The sequence below is a fragment of the Chinchilla lanigera genome, unplaced genomic scaffold (genome assembly GCF_000276665.1).
Source record: "Chinchilla lanigera isolate Chin_1 unplaced genomic scaffold, ChiLan1.0 scaffold00027, whole genome shotgun sequence".
Lineage (NCBI taxonomy): Eukaryota > Metazoa > Chordata > Mammalia > Rodentia > Chinchillidae > Chinchilla > Chinchilla lanigera.
The window spans coordinates 17,823,820-17,840,537 of NW_004955428.1; the positions used below are offsets into that span (position 1 = coordinate 17,823,820).

The 16,718-nt window shown below is 36.5% G+C and overlaps 1 protein-coding gene across 4 annotated transcripts; it reads left to right on the top strand.

The window, feature by feature from the left end:
- The first annotated feature begins 174 nt into the window (after positions 1 to 174).
- Positions 175 to 16,561, top strand: Nudt6 (nudix (nucleoside diphosphate linked moiety X)-type motif 6). Of its 4 annotated transcripts, none has more exons than XM_005386760.2 (5): positions 175 to 442; positions 2,832 to 3,035; positions 5,426 to 5,481; positions 10,980 to 11,034; positions 15,963 to 16,561. In XM_005386760.2, exons 4-5 carry the CDS (start codon positions 10,989 to 10,991, stop codon positions 16,358 to 16,360), a joined length of 444 nt encoding a protein of 147 aa, XP_005386817.1. In that variant the 5' UTR covers positions 175 to 442; positions 2,832 to 3,035; positions 5,426 to 5,481; positions 10,980 to 10,988; the 3' UTR covers positions 16,361 to 16,561. The 4 variants fall into 4 exon arrangements, with proteins under 4 accessions (XP_005386817.1, XP_005386818.1, XP_005386816.1 ...); XM_005386761.2 differs by having other exon boundaries at positions 184 to 383; XM_005386759.1 differs by having other exon boundaries at positions 306 to 387.
- Positions 16,562 to 16,718: the final 157 nt, after the last annotated feature.

Genomic DNA, 16,718 nt, shown 5'->3' on the forward strand with positions numbered 1-16,718 from the left:
AGCGCTGGGACGCCGCCGCCTTCCAGAGGCGCTTGCAGGGCAAGTGCGCGGGCGGGGCTGCGGACCCCGGCCTCTCCGAGGAGCCCCGCGTCCCGAGGGAAGGGGGTAGGGCACGCGCTGCCCTGGCCGCCCGCTCCGCTCCATTCCCGCGCCTTGGGTCTCTTGGGGTGCTGAGTAAGAGGTGGCCCTTGGGGGTTCTGTCCGCTTTCTGAAGTGCGACGTGAACGTTCTGCGACACCGCTCTCCGCGTGCGCCAGGCCGGGTGACAGGCCTCGGGGTTGCCCAGGGCTCCGGGGTGACGCGCGCAGAGTGCTTCGCCCTTCGAGGCGGTCGTTCGCTTCCGGTGCGCAGCCTGCTCCCGCCGGGCGGATCCCTCCTCCAAGGCAGGTGTGGCGGAGCAGCGCGGCGGGGCGCAGGCCGGGCCAGGAGTTCCCCGCAAGAAGTAGGGTTCGCTTCTCCTTCTGGAGCGGTTCAGTTTTCAAAAGGAAAAGGCACTGGCTCTGAACATTGAGTCTAATGAAAAGAAAGGAAGCTTGGGAAAGGGAGCCAAGTATTTCACTTTACTGTCGAAGAAGTACTTGATTTGATGTTTTTCAAACTGCCCCAGGGGTGAATAATCAGAGACCAGAGGCTTAGGGAGGAAATTCAGCTCTCTGATACCTATGTGGAGAAAGACTTTCACACCAACAAACTTCAGATCTTTATCCTATTAAGCATTTTTGCAAGTAAGCATATGCAAGTGTAACCGCTGGTTAGTTCACCTTTATCACCGAACCATCTCTTACCCCTTCACGGCATTTGGTCTACTTGTAAACAGTCATTTCGTCTACTTGTGAACAAGTGCTGGAAAGCTCCCTTTGACCCCAGCAATATCACCAGTAGGAAAATCAAATCAGCTCATCCTCCAGCGTGTGCACATATGTATGTGGGTAGAGATCGCTATTTACCATACACATGGACTTACTTATTAGCAACTAACGGTGATCACAGCATTACCCTAGACATTGGATTGGAGGTGTATGTCCAGGGTTTCTGTCTCAAGTTCTACCATGAAGCAAATGGCCACTGAAAATATTTCCCTCTTGGGTTGCTTCTGTGAATAATCCCAGCGCTAACTACTCAATAAATCTGACCAAAGATAATTTTTAGATGGGCCATACCTATAATACCACCTACTGGGGAGAATGAGGCGGGATTGCAAATCTGAGGTCAGTGTGGACAATTTAACAAGACCCTGTCTCAAAACGGTTGAGAATGTAGCTCAATGGCCTAGCGTGTGCAGTGCCCCGGGTTCTAATTCCTAGAACCTCATCTAAGAAAAGATAACAGATGAAACTAATGTGTCAGCTCAGAAGCACCATTTTTAAAAATTTTAATAAAGTAAGTTATGTTTACCCTTATTAAGTGCTAGACACTAAAAACCTTGCAAGTTCCGTTTCATTTAATTCTAACAATCCAATGAGGTAGATAATATTATTGGTATTATTTCAATTGTGATGGTAATGGTACTGAGGCACAGAAAGTAGGTAACGTCCCCGCATTCTAGAATTGTTCTTACTGTAGTGGACAATTCAAAGGTTAGATGGATAGTAGGTAATAATGACCTTAGCACCATATATAAACGTTTAGCATCAGTGGTGAAATGCCCTTGGTTCCAGTCTTTGCAATGCCAGGACTAGTTATCTAACCTTAGGCAAGACAGGCATATAAAATGTATGACTTGAGCCCTACTTTATAATATCCAGCTAACTTGGAGAACTGCAAATGCATAGGATTTTTTTTTTAAATAGGATTTTAAAAACTAAGCAATGGGAGAGATATCATTAAGTAATTTTGATGCGTTCTAATAAATCACGCAGACATAGTTTTTCAGTTCACATAATAGCACATCTGCAGTGGTTAGGAAAGATTTTTGTTAAAGAGGTGGTATATGAGCTGGACTTTCCCCCTACTTTAATCTTAAGTAATAAAATAAGAATTTAAAGGATTCAAAAATAGAAAAATATCTCTGTTCATGATGGTTTTATTTTATAATAAAGAATTAGAAATAAATGGGTAGAAGATTGGTTAAGTAACTTATGGGACATGTGTAAGAAAAATTGCACTTATAATAAATTTCTTATCCATTAAAAGAATGCTTAAGATATATGAGAGAGATGATGTAAACAACAAACATGATATTAACTCCAAAATTCATGAGAAAATACCAAAATTTTATCTCTTCAAGCTAGTAAAATATGGTTGATTTCTTCATTATATATTTTTCATTATAACTTTTTCTAGATCTAGCATTTATTTAACAATAAAGTTAGCTTTTGAGCTAACTTTTGGAATTTATAAACCAAAAATAATTATGACAGCTCTTCAAGGAAGAACGAATACAAGTCCTTAGTTATTGGTAAGGTTTAAAGCTAAGAGTGTTAAGTAGCATTGGCTTGGGATGGTAGAGTGTTTGCCTAGCATCTGAGAGGTCCTGGGTTTTAATCTCCAGTACAGGAGAGAGAGAGGACAGTAGAATGGTATTTTACTTCGTTTAAATCAGTTTATGTGTCCATTCAACAACTACTAAACATTTATTGTGTGTCACATATTGCCTTTAGGTGGTATAGAAATAAAGGTCATTGTGTTGATAGTCTCAAGGAATTAAATGGAAAATCATAGCAATGTGGTAATTATTGTAAGACATGATAGTACCCACATTTGTAATGGAACAGGACATTTTGGGGTCATTTCCCACAGACCTAATGGATAAGTACATGCTTAAAGATAGCTTTCTGAAGGAGGTAACACTCATTAGAATATCTTTACAGATTTTCTGTTCTACATTTTAGCTGCGATACAGCAATGGCGATCAGAAGGTAGAGTAGCTGTATGGCTGCACATTCCCATCCTCCAAAGCCGATTTATTGCTCCTGCTGCTTCTCTTGGCTTCTGCTTTCACCACGCAGAATCGGATTCATCAACTCTGACTCTGTGGCTGGGAGAAGGGCCCAGCAGATTACCAGGATATGCCACCCATCAAGTAGGAGTTGCAGGTTAGTTTCAAAATCTTGGGAAAAAGAATCAACTTTTTAGATGTTCGCCCAATGTCTTGCTTCTTACAGCTGGAGAGAGTTCATTCATGACTTAATTCATTGATGGTCTTCCTTGGGACCCTTTTATACTGCTTTTAAATAGATGAAGTTTGCCTTACCAGTCAGCAGGGGGCAGCACAGAGACCACCAAGAGTTTAGTTTTCCAAAGGATATGTTGGAACATGTTCTACAGAACATGTGAACTTCATTATTTGACTTAATTACTGAAATAGTGGCACTGAATTGAGGTCAGGAGTTAGTAGAGCATATGACAACCTAAGTAAACAAAACAATCAGAGTTTCCAAAGATGAATGATATTTAGGAATAGCAGAGTGCTGTAATGGGAATGCACATGCCATAGTAAACTAGCAGTGTATTCAAGGAAACTGAGGGCAAGGTAAGTTTTTAAAGACAGAAGGATTATAGCAGGTACTTTGAAACAATAATCCTTGGATCACAGATTAATAATAAAACTGGCATCAGTCCAAGGTTGAACAGTTACTTAGCAAATGACCTTGTAGAGATTCTTTTTGTATGTTGTGGTGCCTCTCTGTAAGCCTGTGGTTTCGGCAGTTTTTTTGAGATAGTTACTACTAGGCATTCATGCATGAGAACCCTTCCTTCTACCTCGCAGTTTTATTTGCTTTTTTAAAAAGAATGCCACAAGGGACTCCCTCTTACATGACAGCTTCCACACATCTTAGTATTAAATGTGTGCACTTGCACAGTAAGAGATAACTTTTAGGTTGAACATACTGCAAACCAATGTTTCAGTTGTGTACAGTTTTTTGGGTGGAGAGAAAATAGTTAACTTTTGTTGTTGCAGACATCAGAGGTGGGTGTGGCTGGACTAGAGTGAGCTATGGCCTCCTTCCTGTTCTTCACACCTAGCAAGCTCGTGTCTGAGTAGAATCTGTCTACTGGCCCCTCTTTCTGCAGTGTGTTCCCCAAAGCTTTATTCATCTAGTTCCTTAGAGCTGAGGTTTCTACTCAAGTATCTTCTTCTCAGAAAAGCTTCTAAAATAGGGTTCTCCCACATGCTAGTCCCATCATAATTTGCCCCTTTATGCATATTTATTTCTTATAACACTTAAAACTGGAATTTATATCATGTACTCAGTCTGTCCCACAATAATATAAATTCTATGCAGGCAGATATTTTATGTCCTGTTTACCACCGTATCCTCAGGCAGGAGACAGAAACTGGCATGAAGCAGGCACCCAGTACTTCACGAAGGAATGGTTGTATCTCTAAGTAGAAATGTCAGCCCTTTGAGGGAGCAACACTGTTGTGAAGGGCAAGTGTCACACATGAGTTGTGCCTTCTTGGAATTCAGACTGGCTCTAAAGCCTGCTTCTACCCCTTAAAGCTGTGTGAATTTAGTCACTCATTATGATATTTGAAGAATTATTGTGACGAATACCTGAGATAATGCACATGAACCACTTAGCACTGTACCTGGCTAATCATAGTAATATACTGTGCTAGGGACTTCCCATTAATCCCAGCTCTTAGATTGATTTAGCTTTCACATTGTGACCAGCAGGGGTCGCTCAAATTATGTGTCCATGGTGCCAGTTTTGTCTGATTTTGGGCTCAAGTGTGAACTCATTAGGGAAAAGTTCAATTTGGAGAGTTACAAATTATTAAAATTTAAAAGTGCACTTCCCTTGCATTCTCTCCATTGGAAAGTGCAGTTAGATTGCAGTTTACATTTTAAAATAGAATTCATCACTGTTATTTATAATTTATTTAGTAGTTTTCCTTCTTGTTTTAAAAATGTGTAATATTTTTTTATTTTGGCTTCATTCCAACTACTTTTCCTTGTATTATGAATTTCTAATCTTTTTATATATTTTCTCTACATAGTATTACCACCTTCTGATGTTCTGTATAATTTATCTTTGTCCCTTGTCCATATACATACAAAATGTGTGCCCATAAGGATAGGGAGTTGTATTTGTTTATCACTATACCCCGGCACCTATAAAAGTATCTGACACATCATGGGGACACTAAAGAAAATGCAAAAAAAGTTAGAAAGATTAATTTATTTTACTATGTACTATGAAGAATGGATAATCTAGAAAAGAAACCTATGCAGATGATTATTCTATACATTAGCATATGCTAGAACTATCTTTGGTACTCTTAAAGTTGCTAAAAAATATGGACAACTAAGCAATCACTTCTTTACTAACAAGATTTATAAGTTTTCATGGATGTGGTGGTGTTTCAACCAGGTCTTCAAGCATACTAGGATTTTGATAATCACAGATGAGCATGAGAGAAGGCAAAACTAAATGAAAGTAATATTTCTCCATTACCTTTTTATTTTTTCACCAAAAGGAGCTGTGTTTGATGAAAGTACTAGAAAAATATTGGTTGTACAAGATCGAAATAAAGTAAGTTGCATCTCTTATTATAATTGCTTCCTAAATGATTTCTAGAAAAAAATGTAGAAATTTTGATATGCTTAAGACAGTATCAAAAGATGGAAATTATGGGATATTTTATTATTTATATAAATCAAAAGGTAATTTATACAGGCCTTGAAAATGTCAAATTAACAGCATTGCTTACTATAACTTTATGGCTACAGGATACTTACGACTACTTGGGGAGACAACTGTCTCTCCAACACATTACTAAGATATTGTTCCGTTCATTCAGCATTCATCAGGCTGCTACCTTATGCCAGGTTCTGAGAGTACAAAGATCAGTAAGGCAGTATCCCTGCTGGCCAGTTTGGATAAGCAGTCACAAAACAGATGGTACCAATTCACTTTGCTTTAAGACCTTAAAGATTTCTCAGAAAAGCAGGCATTTAAAACAGTGTAGAAAACTTCAGTAGATGCTTCCCAGAGAAGAAAGGAGAAGACTGAGGAGAGGTAGACAAAGGGAGACATGGGCGGGGGGCAGAGAGAGAGAGAGAGAGACAGAAAGACAAAAAACAGACAGAAAGAGAGACAGAGAGAGAAAAGACAGAGAAAGACAGGATAGAAAGTGGAAAGAGGGGGAGAGTGAGGAGAGAGAAAGAGGGAGAGAGAAGGAAAGAGGAAGAGAGAAGGTGAGAAAGACTTCCAGGCAGAGGGGACAGAGGAAGCGAGGAGAGTGTGCGTGGGTGAAAGAAGAGGGACTGAAAGGGGATTGAAAGAGAGCTGAGAGAGAGGAAGGGAGCAGTGAAGGAGAGGAGTAAGAGAGGAGAGGAAGGAGCAGGGATGGAAGGAGAATGTAGGGAGAGGAGGGGGAGAGAGGGAAGAGACAGGAGAGGGAGAGAGTGTGGAAAAAAGACCGGCAACAGGGAGAGAGAGGGAAAAGGGCAAGGGATGGGGAGAGGAGAGGAAGAGAGTGAGAGGAAAGAGGATGGGAGAGAGGAGGGATGAGAATGCACTGAGAATGTTAGAATGGACTTCTATAAAGGCACACATTCAGAAAGGGGTTGATCTTCTCAGTGTGTAATACAGATGCCACTGTGTGTTACTGGCACTAAAATTCCCTTCAGCCCAGGAACTAGCAAGGAGATCAAGAAGCACCCATATAATGGCCTACAAAAGAAAGGCAAGAACAAAAGAAGTAGTATGGAAAAGAGATGATCAAGTGAAGGAGACAAAGTAATTATTACCTCTCAAAACCTAACATGATTATCTATTTTTATAGTTTTTAGACAATCTGAATAAAGACTTAAGTCTATATATACAAAATAGAGAAGTCTGTATTAATGATCCTTAGTTATTAATCAGTAATCCTGCATTTGTAATCCTTTCTCTTTTGGGCCTCTGAAGTGGCTGAACTGGCACCTGGTTCTTGAAATATTAACATGTTTATACCCTGTAATGGGTTACTCGGATTCTGAGTAAGATTAATTCAAGGTATTAAGAGACTCATTTATAAATCAGAATGCCACTGTATGAGTTCACAGTAGAGGAAAAGGACACAGGCTTTCCACTGTTATGAATGAGGGGGTAAGTCCTGTCAAGTGTGGGAGATGTTGCCTCCATCACATAAGAGGCACAGCTGCAGATGCTGCTGAGTGGCAGGTGGTTGCAAAGTACAAATTACCCCTAAACTACCTTAGAGAGCCACAGTCCATTTTACCCTAAAAATTAATGGGAACGTCTCTTCTTCTCTGATACATAGATACCTTCCTAGCACACTTAGAGTGTTTGACACCTGCTTTCCTAACCCAGTCAGCATGCTGACAGCAGTATAATAAGGTAATGATAGCCCCTGGTATGCAGTAGCATCACAACTAGTAAGATTCTTACCTATAGAACAGAATAGGTGAGGTACATCCATTCCCTGAATATTACCGATCTCCTTTTCGTACTGTACCCTATGCCCTGTGCTTGGCATGTATCAGTAAACAAAGTTTCTGTGGCTTGAGCTTATAGTCAAATGTCTGATATAAATAAATGAATAATATGTAAGATGAGGATGTGTTAATAAAAATACATAGTACAGGGATAAAGACCGGGTTTGCTATACTATACAGTAATTTCTGTATGCCTAGCATGTAATTATTTGGTTGAATGAACTGACCAACCTGAGAGACTGGATGGCAGCGTCTGTTATTAGTAACAGTGATAATGTTGTAGTTGGGGCGGAGGATATGGCTCAGTGGAATCGCGCCTGCCTGGCAAGCACGAGGTCCCGAGTTCGATTGCTGGTACCAAAAAAAAAGAAAATGTTGTAGTCAGTGAGGTTTACCTAAATACAAGTAGGTCTGAATTGCAGAAAGTGAGAGTGGTAGTGTTAAAGACAATGAAAATAAAAGATAATCTAGCTCCTGGCCTTTGGCTAAGTTGGAGTACGACATAATGAAGGAGAACCAAAAGGAAGATGGTAGCAGGACTGTGTGCTTGTCCCTGCTTAGCTGAAAGGAATTAGTGGTCTTTGGCGGGGGGGTGGGGTTATGTTTCCAAAATCCTGGATAGAATTTCACAGGCCATGCCCCAGGAAGGTCCTAGAGCTGACCCTCTGCTTAGGGAAGTAGATGTCTTTGGAATTAGGAAAATAATGAGAAAAAGCACCAGAAAGTGAATCATTCTCTTTCAACTAAAACCCTAAATAAACTAGAGTTTATTTTCAGGACAAGTTTTAAAAGGAATGGTGCACTATTAAGCTCCAGATTGCTTTAATAGAGAAAATGTTTTACATTCTCTTGGTGGCCCGGAAAAATTCATTAGAAATGTACTTTTGGTGATAACTAATGCCTTTTCTTGGGCTAGGAATTCCTAACGGGACAAAAAGAAAAGTGAGAGATAAGACCATTTTTACATCATCAACTTTCCTCTGCTGTCCACTTAGCACTATCCATACATACACACAGACACCAGATTTGTAATTAGCAAATGTATAAGAAAATCTGTCATCCTGTTCACCATTCTGAAATATAATGGAACTACTCTAAACATTGTCTAAAAATCATGTATTTAGTAAGTGAGCAGGATACTTTACCTTTTGTAGTATGTAAAACATATGCTTAAGGAATTAGATGACCTTACCAACTCACAGGGAGAGGTTACATATGTGAATGTTGAGTAACACCCAACAAAGCAATGGGGCACTAAAACATTTGAGAAAAATATTCCTTTTAGAGGAGAGTGGAAAGTTCCCTTTTAAGATTAAATGGAAAAAGGATCATGGAATTTTACACTTGACGCACAGAGATGTTTTGTCTTCTTTTATGGGAAAGGAGAATAGAGATGAAAAACATAAAATCAAAAAGGTTAACTTTTCAAAACCTGTCCTCAGTAATTTTTTCCCCATGAAATAATATATGGGAAAGGCAAAGTAATAATAAATCACTAAATAATAACATTGTATGAGGAATTCACAGGTAACAGGTAAATACAAAGATTTTCAACACTAAACTAGGTTTTAGTCCAACTTCACAATCCCTGCAGGAGTGTAAATGTAAGATACAGATTCTGATTGAATTTATGTCAAATATTCCAATGAATTCTGAGGAAAAGATAAAAAGGAATATGAGAAAGCATACAGTAAAAGATTAGTCAGAAATAGCAAATCAAATTGTTAATTAAATTTCTTAAAAGATAAAATCAGATTGCCTGGACTTTAACTTTGAGTGTATCACTTAACTAGGTTTGTGACCCCAAATTGTTATGTCCTCATAAAGTTTTATCACTTCTAAAATGGAAGCAGTAGTAGACTGTCATGAGATTATTGTGTAGTTTATGCATAGTTCTCACAAAAACATTTATCAGAATGTCTAGAATAATGTAAGCATTCAATATATTATCTAATATTTTAGTATTGTTATGTTGTTAACCCTGTTATTGGGAGTCGTTTTTAGTGTTAAAGAATGGGAACATGTGCTTGTCTCCCTATTGATCATAGGTAGAGTGTTAATCAGGTTTTCAAACAATGTAATTTCAGCCTCTCAACCTGTTGATCAGAACTCAGACTCATGCTTTTTTGGGGACAGAAGGAAGCTTTTTTAGAAATAAGCTCTATAAACCTAATTGGTGTCACAAAATGCACAAACTATTTGGCAACATAAAATCATACCTAATTTTCCCATATCAAGGCCCTAATTTATGAAGTAAAAATATATGTGAGCTGTTTTTAATCCTTGTATCTAGCATCTCTCCTTCTGATGAACCTTGGTATCTCCAAATATAATCAACAGTATTCAGTCAGGTAAAGATTTTCAAACTCTACCTATTTTTAGGAAACATTCATCTGCTTCATTATAGTATTTTTTGTTAAAAATAAAATTCATGATTCTGATGTCTAGTATTCTGTGAGACAAAAGTCTACAGAGTTTTTGAAAAAAAAAAGTTTCAGAAAGCCTTTTCGAAATGAAACTCAAAAAAAAAAAAGTGGATACAGAGATTTTGAAATAGATTTTGAGATTAATAAAGCATATACACTTTATAAATTTAATGTCAAGCTTAACCCAGACACAGAGGGTAGAAAGCCTGAATTCTATAGCCACATAATCAACAGTCTGTGGAAATCCTGGGAACCATGCCACTGGTCTCCAAGCTAGCATAGTTGAGAAGTAACACATTCTTTTAAGCAGCACTCATCCAGGAAATGAGTGGGTCCCAAAGCTTACCCATAAAGTTCTACAACTTGTTTTATGAATGAAGAGTATAAAATGTACTGGCTAAAGGTACAAATTCCCTGGAGTGTGTTATAATGAGTTGTCTTGCATTTTTATCATGCAGATGGATGGATATAACAAAACTCTAAAAGGAAAAATATTGTCAAAAAACATGGTTATATTATCTTTAAGCAATTTGTTTCTATGTATATCTATTCCAAAGATTGGATATTCCTACCTGCCCCTCCCCACCAAAAAAAAGACAAGAAAACACAAAACTAATCAATTTTATTCATACTACTCACAAATAGCAATTTTTTACATAAGGTTAACATACAAAATAGAAATCTTAAAGAATAATATATGATTAGAAATACAATATAGCAAAATAGAGACAAAAATTAAGAATAGCATACCTAGTGATTGAATTTATTTCATCCTTTCTACATATATGTATATATATAGCAGCATCTGTTAAGACTCTTTATTTGTTCATAGTTAACTAGCAGCGAACCTTTTTAACTTATACAAATGCAGTAGATATTTCCTTTCAAAGTTTCATTAGTACAAATTTTATCACATCGACCAAATAAAGCCGCTTCTGTTCCCTGAAGAAAAAGGTAGGGAAAGATTTCATGTCACCACCTCCCTCAGAAAAAAAGGAAGGAGGGAGTATGGAAGCTGAAAAAAATGTTATGCAATTGCTGGAAAGCAAATTCTCAATGACACTGACCAACTACAGGTGGATTTTGTGGAGTCTGTGTGTGCACATGTGGGTGTTAGTGAGTAAATGTTATATAAAATTGATTTTATGTTTTTACACTGCAGTTGAAAAATATGTGGAAGTTTCCAGGAGGTCTATCAGAGCCTGGAGAAGACATTGGTATGTATCTTATGTATTTTTAATTAACTTGAAAACATAAAGCAAATTCATTTGTTTACTTTTTTCCTTTATAGCTAAGAATAACATTTTAAATTTTCTAGTTGGTTCAGACCAAGTTAGAAATTTTCAGAGAGAAACTGTGGGCTAAGATGAAATTACCAGCAAAATATCTAACATTACAATTTGTTTCATTAGTGTAAGTAATACCATTAGTAAAATAATACTTATTCTTCTGTCTGTTTCTAGATTAATCCATATGAAAAAGAGCAGCTTTGGATATTTACAAGTTATGTTAGGTTATTTTGACTGTGACTAAAATTGTTGATGGAATAGAAGTATGAGAAAACACAAACTGTTGACCATTCCATCACAAACGTGTGAATAGTAAGCTCTGAATCAGTAAAGTCAATTGTAAAACAGTAGTGACGCTATTTTCTTCATTAAGTTTTTATCCATTTGTTTTGAATAGTTAGAAAGCTACAACTTAGTAATGTGTCATGCAAGAAAGCTTCAAGTGAAAATTAGCCCCATAAAACAACTTACTAAGCTCAGTATTAAGACACAGAAATAGCAAATAAGCTAAGAATTCTATTAAGAAACAGAAGAACAGAAATTGACTATCTCCATCTATTTCTTAAACCATTGGATCAAACTCAATGTAACCCTAATAACATTTAATGTACATATGATTTCTAAAAGATCTTTTCCTTAATATGTATGTCCTCTATTTTCTCTAACCGAAAACTGTTTTTATAGTTTATATATAATATTCTAAATTTACTTTCATTCGAAAGTGTCTTTTCTTGAAAACGTTACATAATCAAAAGTTTCAGTCCCTATACACATAATATAAGCCACCTAACAATCCATTAGCACACTGGAAATATTAAGATATGTCTATACAAGTCTTGGTTTTAGATACTTATTGGCCTTTTACTCAGACTCTGCTAAGTATTCTTCAGTTGATATAAAAAGAGTACTTTGTGGCAGTGCAAGTGCTGAAAGGGGCCATTTATTTTCAAGGCTAATTTATTCTAATTATCTCCCATAATCCATACATGACATGTAACAGTGTGTGAACTAGGTAAATTTAAGTTTTGCATTCTTACCCAGTTGTTAGTGGGAAGAAAACAGTCTGTAGGTTTACACAGCTTCCCTGCCTGAGATAGGGCTTCCCAAATAAATTTTATTTTTTTCCTTTGAGCTTTTATGGATCCTCTCACTTTCAGATCGCTTATACTTAGATATAAATGAAGAAACACATTTCTGGGCCAAATATGTATATAAGTTTAGTTTAAAGTATAGCTCCAGAAAATTTAAATAATTAAAAATCACTCCATTTTAAAAGTGTGTGTGATTATCACATCAACTCACCTATCCAGACTGTGGATATACAAGGTAGGATTGAAATACAGTGAATAAACTTTAATAAAAACTTATGATACAGTAAAAACTTATGATAGCATTTATGACCTACCCAGAGGTAATATATGGAAGGTATGATTGAAATATAATGAATTTTAAAAGCTTATGATACAGTAGACATTGCCATTTCCCCCCCTCAAAAGACTCTTTCTTCATTCAAACACACTTATCATTCTTGCCACCTTCTGAAGCAGTTCTGGAAGTCTTTTGTGAGTGACTATATAAGGTGTGATCAAAAATACAGTCAATGCTGGTACCAAGTGTAATTCAATGGAAAAGAAAACCTCCTACAAACATTAAAGTTTGTCCTCACTTACTTTATTCACTAGATCTGACACCCTGCAACTTTTGGCTCTTTCCCAAAGTCAAAATGACCACAAGAGGTAAATATTTTGAAGGACTCAGAACACTGACAGAGCCCTGATGGCGCAATTAAAGACGCTCACAAAAAAGTACTTCCAGAACTGCTTCAGATTGTGACAAGAATGATTGTGTCTGAAGTGAATATTCTGAGGAGTGTTAATGGTGATGTGTTTCTACTATAATAATTTTTTAAAAATTTAAACATTCATGGTACTTTTTGATCACAGAGCATAAAGCTCAGCCATATGGAATCAACAAAAAAGTTGCCATTGGCATTCACTATACTACCTAGATGTGGTATAAATTAAAACCTTGTTTCAGAACTGATAAAACCCTGAAAGAAGCTAGAAATGATAACTGTGAGCAAAAGTCTGAAAGACTGTGTCTACAAGTGGCATTTCAGTTTTCCAACAGTACAAAAAAATTATATTCTTACTGTTAAAGCCAAATCATCCAAAAATTAAACTATCTTTTTAAAATCGTATTTTAGGAAAGCAATGTAAGTATTTAGGGCGCTGGGGATATAGCTCAGTGGCACTCAGGACCTTGCAAGAGCAAGGTCCTGAGTTTGATTCCCAGTACCAAAAACAAAAAAAGTGTTTAGGAATACTGCCAAGAAAAACATTTTTACAGGCTCTTAATTGGACTCAATAAGCCCCAGTAAATAAACACTAATTAAATGGAAAAATTTGTTTGGAATCTTTAGTCCTCTGATAGTAGCAGGAAAATTAAACATTATTTTCAAGTGTGTTTAAAAAAAATTAAGAGGGTCATATATAGCAGAACACAGTCTTCAAGACTTGAGTGTAAAGGTATCTATGAAGTTAAAATGAACAAACTGCCTTCCTAAAAAAACTTCCTGAAACATCAGGAAAGACCACATTCTGTAAATTTTTTCCTACTATTTTATTTTAATCTAATTTTATTATTAAATATTACAAAAATAGAAATAACAATCCATTTCATCATTGTCCTATAGTTAAACAAAATAGGACACATTTAAATACATCTCTTAACCAGCAAAAATTAAGAACGTCTTAGTTTTTCCTATGTTCTTATACCTGTCAGTGTTATTTCAGTTGAGCTTATATTAAAATAATTTTAAAGGCACAATAGAATAAATCACTTTATCTTGATAAAAAAACTTAAATTCATGTTAAAATGCTTAAGGAAGAGATTTCCATTTAGAAGTGGAAGGTGTCTCCCATATCCCAGATACAAAAGCACCTGTTTGCCCTTCCAGTTTTCAGTCTAGTCAGTGATGTCAATCAACTACAAAGGTGACTGCTGAGCCCCATCCTGTGCTTATGACGTATGAACAGCCTCTGCTCTTGAGCTCTGTAAATGCCTAGCTTTGTTGTTGCAGGTTTTGGCCTTTTGAGACAAGGTCTTACTATGTAGGCCCAGCTGGCCTTGAACTTGCTATGTAGCCTAGGTTGGCCTTGAACTTGCCATTTCCTTGCCTTCCGCCTCCTGAGTGTGGGTTTACAGGCATGCACCACTACATGTATCTATATACTCAATTTTTGATTAGCGGTACTAAGAGCTAGACACAATCCCGGTGATTATTTTTCAGAACATTTAAAGAATTAAAAATACGTATTTGAGCAAGAGTTATGGCACTAAGCCTAATGCCACAAACCTTAATAATAAATTTAATAACAAATATGTATTACAGATTAAAATTTTTTTTCTTTTTAAACAAAGTTTCTCTTAAACTGGCCTATTATGCTTTTAGTTTTATCACCACCTCTTTTTCTTCTGGGTGCTGGCAATGAGCTCTAAGGCTTATGCAGGCCAGGCCAGGACACTGAGCTAACCCCCTGCCCCAGTGCTTTCAGTTTTAAAATATAATTTCTAGCCATGTTTAAACTATGAGCATATCTCAATTGTAAGGAAAATCAGTATGTAATTGAAAAACAATAGATAAATGTCTTATTTTTTAGGACACGTTATTTTTCCTAGTAATCTTTCCAGAGCTGTTTCTGAGAGACCAAAACAAGGGCATATCTTGGAGACTGATAAGGCAGTTTATAGTCAGAGAACACAGGAACTGAGATATTTTTTTTGGCTTCTTCTTTGCCTATTTTTTGCCAGTAAAATTACTGCAAAAGCAAAAATCATTTACTATATAACAAACAACAGTGAAGGCATTAAAAGATATTTGAATATCAATGTATGGCAACTATGCAGCTTCCCAGAAAAATCGTCAAGGAAGACAGTGTTTTAAAGGGATTTACATCAAGCTTTGGGAGATGATACTAGACCATCACAAAATTAAGTAAAATCCATTTTTCTCTTTCTGAATGTTGAGAAAAAGCAGACACAAAAATATATTAATAGTAATAAAAAATCCTGCCATAAATTTGCATTTAATTGAGAAATCAACCTTATGAAATGCAAAAAACATTACTGTATTTTAAAATTCTGTATATTCCTTTTTGAAAACTTCTCATGAAACAACTTTTGCATTCTGGTGCTGAAGGAATAAATTCAATAAATTCTTTGGAATCTTATCTCAAGAAACAACAGCAGTGCTAAAAATTACTACTGTGGGATTTCACTGACAACATCACTGAGGAGCATAACTAAATGGTTATAAAGGAATCTGGTGGATGACTTGCAGACCTGACATGCCATCTGTGATCACCAGGAGAGGTTACCATCATTTCTGTACATTTTGCAGTTCTACAGAGTCTTAGAAGAGTAGGCCACTTTTTTCTCAATCTTGATATATATAAATTGAGGGAGTTTTGGTAGATGATCAGGACCAGAATAATAATGAAGAAGTGTATCAAAATATAACTGCAGCTTTGTAAGAAATGTTTTCACTTCTGTAACCTACATTCTTTCTTTTTGAGAAATACAGAAAGGAAGTATTAAAAAGATGTGAGCCTCCAAATTGTACCAGTAGATAAGCCTCCACGTAGCAGCCAAAGAAATATTCAGTATTTCAAGAGTCTTAAATGGAGAGCAGTAATAAAATATTCTGATATTTTAGGATGTCCAGAGGGCAAAGAGTTTGTATTGAAAATAAACATTTGAAAGTTTTGCTTTTGAACTTTAAGATTTTAACTGAAAATCTTTGATGATGAAGTCTCTCCAACTGTGATTTTATGATCTGTGTATTTCTTACATAGGAGACACAGCAGTTCGAGAAGTTTTTGAAGAGACAGGTATAAAATCAGAATTCAAATCCCTCCTGAGTATTCGACAGCAGCACACCAATCCAGGAGCTTTTGGGAAATCAGATATGTATATCATCTGCCGCCTGAAGCCACGTTCATTCACGATAAATTTTTGCCAGCATGAGTGCTTAAGATGTGAGTGGATGGAGCTCATTGACCTGGCCAGGACTGAAAATACAACTCCCATCACCAGCAGAGTGGCTCGGCTGCTGCTGTATGGATACAGAGAGGGGTTTGACAAGATTGACCTCTCCATGGAAGAACTTCCAGCAGTTTACACAGGCTTGTTCTACAAACTCTATCATAAGGAACTGCCAGAGAATTACAAAGTTATGACAGGAATAGATTAAATTCACATTTACATGTTTTTTAAACAATTCAAAGTTAACTGTACATGTAGATTAACATATATTGTAAAACATGAACATTTGGGAGTGATTAAATATCTGATGCTGATTTTCTAATCATGATTTTCCATGATGAAAAATTATTTGTAAATATTTCCACTTTGAAATCATCTTTCCAAATAAAGCAAATATGTGAAAAAGACAGAAGCCCTCATTTAGGTAATCTTCAATGGTAACAGTAGATGTTCTATAAAAGGGGTAAGTCTACGTGTTCCAAGAATTTTTTTTGTTTTTCTTTACTGAGGCAATGGTTAAATATTTTCCTATTAGATAAAAAGCTATCTGATCTGTTATCCAAACT